We start from the raw sequence: 8882 nt of genomic DNA, 5'->3' as shown, positions 1-8882 counted from the left end.
GGTCGGGGGGTCGGCCGGTCGGTGGGTGCTCGCCGGCCGCGGGAGGCGGGACCGTTGGGGGGCGCCTGAGGCGGGCACTGAGGCGGTGCCCGTCTCCCGCCCGCAGTGAGGTGGCTGCCGGCGCTGCGGCGGCGGTGCGACATCGCCGGCAAGCGGCTGTCGGGGACGGGCCTGGCCGCCGAGGGACGCGTCCTGCGGGCCGTGCTGTACGTCTACCACCACAGGCTGCTCCGGCACCGGTCCTACCTGGCCCTGCAGCAGGTGAGGAGCAGCCCCGGCTGGCCGGCAGGTAGCCGGCAGCTGGTCGCTGCACCCCGGCCCCCAGTCAGCAGTCCCCGAAAGGCCTTCGGAGCAGCGCTCGATGCCTGGAGCATCGCGCGAAAAGCGGTTTGGAGCAGGTGCCTTTTCGCCGGCTTTAAGCCTCCTCACAGTTCAGTTCAGTGGGTTTCATGGCACTGTGCAGCCAGGGCGATTTGTGCTTTCCAGCCCCAGGGAACCAATACTCGGTCTCTCATACGCACGCTGAGACCTGCAGTAGGTACAGTTCCATACCTTTGAATAGTAGGTACGAGTAATACGGGGTTTTCATTATCAATTAATTGTAATAATGGGAAGGGGGAAGAATAATCCTAGGCTACGCTATTAGGCACTTTCTGTCTTAAGATGAAAAGTGAACTCCTTACCCGTTTTCTGGTAAAGAGATTGTCAGTATCTTCAAATAACTGTTTTGAAATAGAATAGGAATTGTTCTTACCTTCTCAATTTGTTTATACATTCTCATTCTTGAAGGCCAGTACCAAAGGCAGGGGAAACATATACAGCAGAGGAAACCATGCAGCACCAATTAACAATGGCTTACTCCAGCCCTTCACTTAATTCCATATACACAATAGTGTGATAAAGGGATCTTTTTCATCATAGTGCAGATATAGGAGCATACTAGAACGTTCCATCATGCAAACCTACAATTTATGCTGTTAAATTGAATAGCGGAAGGTGTCACTTAATATAGTGACAGTTCTTAGACCAAAGCATTCCCATCTCTCAAAATACCAATCAAAAGAGTTTTCTTTTTTTCTAGGTAGAACAATGCTTGAAGCGCCTATGGAAAATGAACTTGCTGGGCTGCATTGAAACTCTGGCAGAACTGATTCCCAAGTATGTATCATGATCCCATATGTTATACTATCCGTTAACTGAGTCCGCAGAGCTAAAGCGAGGGGGAATGCTAGATCATAACCATCTCCTCATCCTTGTATCGACACAGGAAAAGTACATCCCAAGCCCGCGCAGAGTGCTTAGTTCCCAGCCAGCCTATGCTGGAAACAGTGGCTCTGAAGGTATTGGGAGGTTGCAAGCTCATACTGCGTCTACTGGACTGTTGTTGTAAAGCTTTTCTGTATCCTTTTTTCACCATGAAAACATTCTTACAGTTCACCAGCAGCACCTCATGAGACCAAAACTAGGTCTGCTGTAGGCCCTGTATTGCTGATGGATTCAACTGTGTAATTCATACGTGCAACCTGAAGTTTCTTTGATAGCCAAACATCTTATTTTCAAGTTATTATGTAGGGACCTCAGGCTGTTGGCTGGCTGCTGTTCCAGCCTTGAGCAACCCAAAGTTTGGATACTCATCTCACAAATTATCCAGGATAATATTGCCTTGTGAATTGCCTCTGGTTGGTGTGTTCAGCAGGTCTCATTACATGCTGTTTATTTTTTATCCTTAACTGGTGTAATCTTCAGCTTGTCCGTTAAACATCTCTGCTCGGAAGAATTCATACTTTTGAACACTGTGGCTTCAGGGTTGTTGAGCCGGCTATGGTTTGTGTATTCAAAAGTCTGTCTTGTTTGTTGTCTGTCTGTTTGACATGCCTGTCAGGGAGAAGGGCTTATAATTAGGCCTTGCTGCTGAGTGAGCTTTATTCAGTTGGGAGGGGGGTGGGGGGTGTCCTTGCATCCTTTTGGACTTGATTCTAGCACCTGAAGAGTTATCCAAGTGAAGAGAGACTTCTTACGTGCTGTTATGGAAGGCTTTGTTCTTGGTTCATAGCAAACTTTATGTAGCACTAATAAAATCATGGTGTTAATGCCAGCCTGCTGCAAACACTAACATCTGGCGCTCTTTGCAGTGAGCAGTAAGTCCCGCCTCATGCTGAAAAGGAACGGCTGGGATAAAGTTGTTCTATGGTAACTGCTGAGCTTTCCAGGGAAATCAGTGTTCTGGTCTCTCTCAATATGAGAAAGTAACTGCTGTCTGTAGCTGAAGGAGTAACAGCATTGTTTAGAACAACTCAGTAGAACATTCTTTGGCACAAGAAATCTGTCTCCCCAGTAAATGTAGAGCAGGCGATTGTATGGCATCCGTGCTAGCACTGTTGTCCTGAGTTGGTACAGATTGCTTTTAGGGGAAGAGCTTATGTCAAATGATTTGGATGTGACCTGAGAACCTGATGAGTCCCAGGTGTGGCACTTGGCAAAGCTCTAGGGAAGCTCCCTCCTACAATCTGATCTTGAACAGTTAATTAAAGCTCAGACTAATATTAAGGAAAGCCTGGTGATGGAGTGTAAAAAGATAAGCTTCTATTGAGGGGGAATAGGGAAAGGGCAGCTTGGAATCTCTTCTATCAGCTTTTCTGCTTGAGCTGAAGGTAGTTCTTCAGTGAGCACAAGGTTTTGCAGGAGGAGACTCCTGACTTTTCTGTCTTCTTTCTTTAGGATTCAGTACAGATGTGTATTGCAGAGCCTCATGTCTTTGTATGGCATGTTGTTGACATCACTTCATCTGGTATCTGAGACCCAACAGATGCCTTATATCAAGGGGTTTACCTTCCCTTCTGATATCAGTAACTTCCTTGGAGTTAACATTTCTTATGAGGTGAAGAAGCAAAAGGCTAGAATGCTTACAACAAAAAAACCTACCAGCTGGCTGAAGAAGCTCTTCCCAACAATGCCAGAAGCAGTGTCAGAGGTTGGGAAAACAAGAAATTCTGTGACCTGCACGAGTGCTGTGAACAACTGTAGTGTCCCATGCCCTGTGGACATTGGAGAGCCAGTTCTGGTGACCAGAGCCAGCAAAGGTAAAGCCTTGTGCTACAGTGCTACTGGTTTCTGACATCTCAGAGACTGACCACAACTTCTGTCCAACAGAGTGTGGTTCTATACAAACTCCCCTTTCCTGTCCTTGGAAGAAGAGAATGCTGCACATACCCTTGCCTTTATATAGCTGTGGATAATGTCAGTATTGTGAGGTTTGGGTATTTTTTTGTTGTTTTTTTTTTTTTAAACGTGATACAGCATGGAGAGAAGCAGGTAATGAATGCAGTATACAGATCCTGTGAACAGTTACTTTGTATTTTCCTGCTTCTGCATAGATGGGGACCAAGGACAGTGAGGAAAGCTAAGAGCACTGTCTGCAGTCCATACTGTGCTTGCTGGTTCTGGGCTGTGCCCAAGTCTTCCCCTGCAGTCAGGGCTATGGCGAGTGACTGCAGGCATCCGGGTGTTTGTGTGCAGCTTTTACCCATTAAGTTCTCCTTTGCAGCCATCTGCGAATCTCTGCATCCTCTTCATACCTTGCCAGCTGCCATGTGAAATGAGTGTAGTCCCCTTGAGTTTGCCTGGAAATGTTGAGTACAAGTGTGAGCCTGCTGAGATGGCAGATGATCTGAGAACTCAGCAGGGCAAAGCATTGTGGTGTCTCTGTGCAAAGACTTAAAACCGTCTTTACTTCGTAATGGGAACTCTCCTCTCACTTTGTAGGGAAGCACCTGGGGTTTGATGTGAAGAGCTTACTTAGACCATCCAGACCTCCAACACAAGAGGTTTGTATGGTACTGTTTCATGCTCCTTTTATTTATTTAATTTTTTTTTTTTTTACTTTAAAGACCTTAACACTCAAAACATGGTATCCCTGATTGAAAATGTCCCCTTTCCCTACCTTATTTTTGCTTGTCTAATAACCTAAGTTAGCGTGAAAGTGTTGCACTGAAAATTGCTTATAATTTCTGCTTAGGAATTTGAGCTTTTGTTGGTACGTCAAGTGAAATGATCAGCGAGCAAGTCAGTAGTAGACAGGAATACAAATTCTAATTGCCTGCCTCTTCTTTTTGTATTCCACAAAACAAGACTGCTCTTTCACTTTCTCCTTAGGAAATAAGGAATGTTATCACAAAAACTTCAGGGCTCTGCTCCTCTTCAGCAGAGAGGATCAGGCATGTCATGTTTTTGAAAGACTGTTTCTGTAATTTTTTTATTTCAGGGTATAAGCATTGTGTCAACATCTTTTAAAGCAAAGTCAGCATCGCTTTCCTCTCGTATAGCAAAATCGCAGCATACTGGATCTCTTGTACAGATGGTTCAAACAGCTACATCATTTGGGGAACTGTCAGAGGCACTCAGAAAAGCTATTCTGTGGTGCAAAGGCAACAAATTCAAATCAGAAGCTTATTTTCTGCGTAACAAGTTGTTGAAAAGCAATCGGCTGCACCATGTGGAGGCTCAAGGATGCAGGTAATTTTGCATGGGTGTGGGGTTTCTGGATCTGACACTTTACATTTTAATATTATCTATTTTGCTACAGTGTAGAGAAATGCAGTGGTCTAACCTATTCTTTTCAAACTCAAATGGGATCGCTGCTTCAGGTTACTGGATGCTCTGACATGAGCATTCTATTTAGCTTCAGTCATTTGTGAAAGGATTTAAAAGGCTAACAAATGCCCAAATACTTAAGAGGGAGGATGAAAATGCAACTTAAATCATGTGCATGTTTAATGGTAATGATTATATGATGCAAGGGGTGTTGTCTGTCTTTGGAATGCCCTGGCTACTATATTGTACAAGGTGGTGTTGTATCTCCTTGGCATGACAAAGAAAACGGTAGAGAAGGCTAATAACCAAGTATCTCCAAACCTCAAATGAAGTAACACTTTAGCAGCTGATAAAGTTATGTTATGTGCAACTTCCTCCCCTTAAGCTTGAAGAAAAAACTGTGCTGTGTCAAAACATCTGTCTGTAAATACCTCCTATATGGGTCACAAAACGCACGCTGGCCAAAGCAGTACCTCAGGGCATGGCTCTGTCGAAGGAGGATCAAATCATCCACGCGCTTGAAGAGAACTGTGAAGACTGTTCGGCAAAAACCTGAGATTTTGGGGGTCTGCGAGAATAGCGCATCACTCATCCTCCCAGCTTACCAGGATGGGCCTCCGAGTCAGGAAGGACATTCCAGTGCTGATACAGGCTGTGTCAAACTAAGTGCACCGGGGACCCCTAAGCAGCTGCTGCTGGAAGGAGGCCCTGGCCCTGTGTGGAAAGAAGTTACTGAGAACATGGATATTGATTCTATTTTTGCAGCAATGGGTGTCTGACCCTGGACTTGCAAGAAGGAAAGGGGTCAAGTAATTAATTTTTTTTTTTTTTTAAGTAAAACCCCTAGAACCCTAATGGTGTCTTGATAACTTGCTACTTTCGTAGAATTCAGAGTGTAACTATTTTATTATGTTTTTGTAAAACAGCTTTTTTTTTTTTAATGGAAGGGTGTTCCAAACAGTTGACTAGTCTTCATCCTTTTACCTAGCCTTTTCCAGGAGCAGTGACTTTTGAGTTATCCTTACTCAGTGTCCTTTCTCTATTGCTCAACCATGTTATGTGCTGCTGTCAAATCCACAGTGCAAATAGTTACCATCCACAGTGGAAGGCTGCAGCTGATCACTTACTGCTGCTTAGGACAAAAGACCTGCTGCCACTTTTCCAAAGAAGCAGTCTTACACCCTTCCTTCTGTGCTGCTTGTATAGGGGACAGCCTTGATTTGCAGTATTATCACTGTTCAGCAGTTGTTATCCTTGTCCTGAAATAAGGAGTTAACTGAACCTACTGCGTCTGAGCTGCTCCAGAAACAGAGGAAAGCACAGCTGTGGCCTGCAATAGTAAACTCCTGACTGGTGAACATGTTTCTCACTGTCCTGAAATCTTTTTAATGTAAGTAAGTGCGATTTCTGCCAGCTTGGCAATGTAAAGCACAGCTACTCCAACATGTGTTAATGAAATAACATTAGAACAAGCACTGGGGTTAGTGCTTTCTGCCAGGCTCTTGCTTGTAACTAAGTCCCAAGATCAGGATCACCAGCAAATACAAAGAAAAAATTGTCTCAATGAAGAACAGGAATATGCTTTATTGTAGAGCACCAGCCTAACAGGGGTAAGGAAAGGCTGTAAGTGCAAGTAAATCAGGAATAGGTTAACTTCAATTTCCTAGGCTTACTATTGAGAAAACAAAAGAGCTGTGCCCACTAGGACAGAATTAAAAATAACCTTCCTAGCCAATTAAGTGCTAAAAACCCTGTATTACGCACCTTGTGTGAACTGATCAATGTAATTTTAGTTGTAAGGAGCGGGCACAAACTTAAAATGTTTTATTCAAACATATACAGAGCAAAGAGCAGAACTTCTGTAGTAGTTTGGGCTTGAAGACTTTGTCCAGTTAACAAAGATCCATTTTCTAGGTTTCCTGTCACAGGAATACCCAGTGATAACTGAAATAGTTGTAGAGAATCACCCATTGTTAGCCCTCTAGATATCTGATTCAACACAGTCCTATTTCAGACTTCCTGCCATTACAAGAACCCTTAGAGCTCTTTTCTCATTTCATAAAACAGTATAAAAATACCTAAGTATACCACATACAATCAGATAACATTCAGCTGCTTGAATACTTCTCAGAAAAGGCTGGGAGTGAGGGCATACATCCCAGCAGTGACCTCCATCCTCAATAACCCCTCCAAACACCACACATCATGTTCCTTCCTTTTGGGCAGCAGGTGCCCAAGTAATGTCCCAGTGCAGCTTGCGCATAAAATCAAGATCCATAGTTTGCTTCATCAAAGGCCTTTCTGGCTCGTTTCAGTTCTTCATTCATAGTTAGGAGGTCTTTAACTCTGGCAAACTTCCGGGGGTCCTTGCGTATTAGAAAGACAATGTCCTCAACCTGTACACGACCCTGCCGCCCAATTGACATGGCCTTGTGTGTCTGTTAGAGAACAAGAAGAAAGTCAGCAGGGTTCCTTTGCCCCTTAATGTTTTTTAAGCTCTCAATTCCACTTTATTTCCTGTCATTTTATAATCAAAAAGTAAGCAATTGCAGGATCTGGGCACCATCATCCTAGTCACAAGTAAACCATGGACTTACTGTTGCTCTGCTGTCCCCAGCTGCCTGTCACTTAAACCCAGCACATACCACTATATACACATAACAGTAATGGCATCAAAACTAAAGCCAGATTACACATAGGACACCCAACCTGCAGAGAGCTTGAAGATGAACAGCATCAGGCAGAACTTGAAAGCAGTGTGAAGTACCTGTATCACAGGACAGTTTAGGGCATTTTGATGAGGGAAGGCAAGGCCAACCTTTCAAAAGAAAGGGGATCCACAAACAGTAGGAATAACTTCTTTCAAAAAACAAAACAAACTTTCAAACAGTATCTAAATGTCTGGAAGAGTGATGGCTTCAGGCCCCAGAAGCTTGCATTTCTTTTGTAGCACAGAGCTACGTTCCTATCCACATAAAGATACTGGGAGTACACAAAAAGTCAGTAGACTTTCAAAGCTGAGCCTTGTCTTTTGTCAGCGGCACATATAGTGATGCCACAGCGAACCCCAAAGTCAGCCGTGTATTTTCCCACCACCAATACTAATCTAACTGCTACTTAAGGATTTCAGACACTGTTCTAAATCCACATGGAGCAAGATGCATGAATTTTGCCTTAATCTCAGAAAAGCAAAGTCTAAGTTTAGCATTTTCCTACTAGCGTCAAAGTTTTGGGCCTGAGATAATGCAGTATTTGAGTCAGAAGTATTAACCTTCAGAAGACTGAAGTCTTAGCAATGTTTTTGACCATGCTCTCTAGAGCTGACTTACCATTTCTGTGATAAACTCTATTACCAGGTCCTCGAGAATGTCCACCGATTCTGTGTAAGGGTTCTGGTCATCCCCGAATCCATACATCATGCATCTTACTGCAGAAAGAAACACTCAGTGTGAGGCCGCTTTCATCCATTCAGGACTGTCAGCAGCGTGCATCTAGTTAGCTACCAGCCTCCACAGTGATGCACCGGGATGGCACTCTTGTCTGTTGGGCAGGACAATCCTTGAGCAAACATACAGGAAATAAGCAGGTAGACAGACTCCAACAAAAGCCCGGTGCTGGATGTGCAGAAGAGCATGTCTGATGACAGACTCTTTAAATATGCATTCAGCCTACCAAGCGCTGAACACTGACTGTGTGACTTTTGGCACAGTTAGGTTCAGAGGATGCATTAACAGTATTTTTTGGGAGGTCTACACGACAGCTTTCTGCACTTCCAGCTGGGGTACAGAATGAAAGCCGTTGTTTGCTAAGGAAAACTGAGTTTTGGAACTCCGTAGCTGCCTCCTCAAGAATTTCAGCTATGTTTGGGGGAAGGTCACCGTCCTTAAAACCCGCCAGCGCTGGGCACGGCCTTCTGGCCCGGCTCGACTCACGCTCTTTGGAGAACAGCCTCTTCCTCTTGCCTTGCCCGCCGTCCAGGCCCCCGCCGGATTCTTCCGCGTCTTCTTCAAACTAGAACGGGCACAGCGGAGGAGAGGCCGCCGTCAGCGCCCGGGGCGGCGGGGGGACCGGACCCCTTCCCTCCCTTTCCCGCGACCCCCCCGGCCCGGGGCGAGGCCTGGGCCGCCCGCCGCCCCTCCGCCGCACACGACGGCTGCCCGGCTGCGGTTGGGATGCAGACCGGAGCGTCCCGTCCAGCGTTCACCGACCCCCTTCGCCTCCACTCACCGGCGCGTCCTCCTCCTCGTCAGCCATGGCCGCCCGACCCCGACGAGCGCTTCCGGGAGGGGCGG

General features: G+C 45.6%; 2 protein-coding genes across 3 annotated transcripts in view; one reads left to right on the top strand and one right to left on the bottom strand.

Annotated features, from left to right (window-relative positions):
* The window catches only part of LOC104831675 (chromosome unknown open reading frame, human C3orf17), a 5557-nt gene extending 168 nt beyond the window's left edge, over positions 1-5389 (top strand). The window contains exons 2-9 of one of the 2 annotated variants that reach the window (XM_010567412.1): positions 107-261; positions 1082-1158; positions 1268-1399; positions 1747-1824; positions 2719-3080; positions 3763-3824; positions 4262-4512; positions 4976-5389. In XM_010567412.1, the coding sequence (XP_010565714.1) occupies positions 107-261; positions 1082-1158; positions 1268-1399; positions 1747-1824; positions 2719-3080; positions 3763-3824; positions 4262-4512; positions 4976-5369 (1511 nt within the window). In that variant the 3' untranslated portion in view covers positions 5370-5389. Of the gene's footprint in view, positions 1-106; positions 262-898; positions 1159-1267; positions 1400-1746; positions 1825-2718; positions 3081-3762; positions 3834-4261; positions 4513-4975 lie in introns of those variants that run through there. The other variant, XM_010567413.1, reaches the window with a different exon arrangement.
* Positions 5390-6394: 1005 nt separating this feature from the next.
* On the bottom strand, positions 6395-8870 carry TAF13 (TAF13 RNA polymerase II, TATA box binding protein (TBP)-associated factor, 18kDa). Its single transcript, XM_010567411.1, has 4 exons — positions 8818-8870; positions 8523-8601; positions 7920-8017; positions 6395-7028 (listed from the first exon to the last, which is right to left on the bottom strand). Exons 1-4 carry the CDS (start codon positions 8842-8844, stop codon positions 6858-6860), a joined length of 375 nt encoding a protein of 124 aa, XP_010565713.1. The 5' UTR covers positions 8845-8870; the 3' UTR covers positions 6395-6857.
* Positions 8871-8882: the final 12 nt, after the last annotated feature.

This window comes from Haliaeetus leucocephalus, unplaced genomic scaffold (assembly GCF_000737465.1).
Source record: "Haliaeetus leucocephalus isolate CR32 unplaced genomic scaffold, Haliaeetus_leucocephalus-4.0 Scaffold228, whole genome shotgun sequence".
Classification (NCBI taxonomy): Eukaryota; Metazoa; Chordata; class Aves; order Accipitriformes; family Accipitridae; genus Haliaeetus; species Haliaeetus leucocephalus.
Note: the sequence above shows the minus strand (reverse complement) of the source record. Positions and strands in the feature narration are given on the sequence as shown.

Excerpts from the sequence above, each read along its gene's own strand:
- TAF13 (XM_010567411.1), bottom strand. The coding sequence starts at position 8,844 with ATGGCTGACGAGGAGGAGGACGCGCCG. Across the intron at positions 8,602-8,817 it reads ACGAGGAGGAGGACGCGCCG|TTTGAAGAAGACGCGGAAGA; the intron begins GTGAGTGGAGGC and ends TGCCCGTTCTAG. Across the intron at positions 8,018-8,522 it reads GAGGCTGTTCTCCAAAGAGC|TAAGATGCATGATGTATGGA; the intron begins GTGAGTCGAGCC and ends TTCTTTCTGCAG.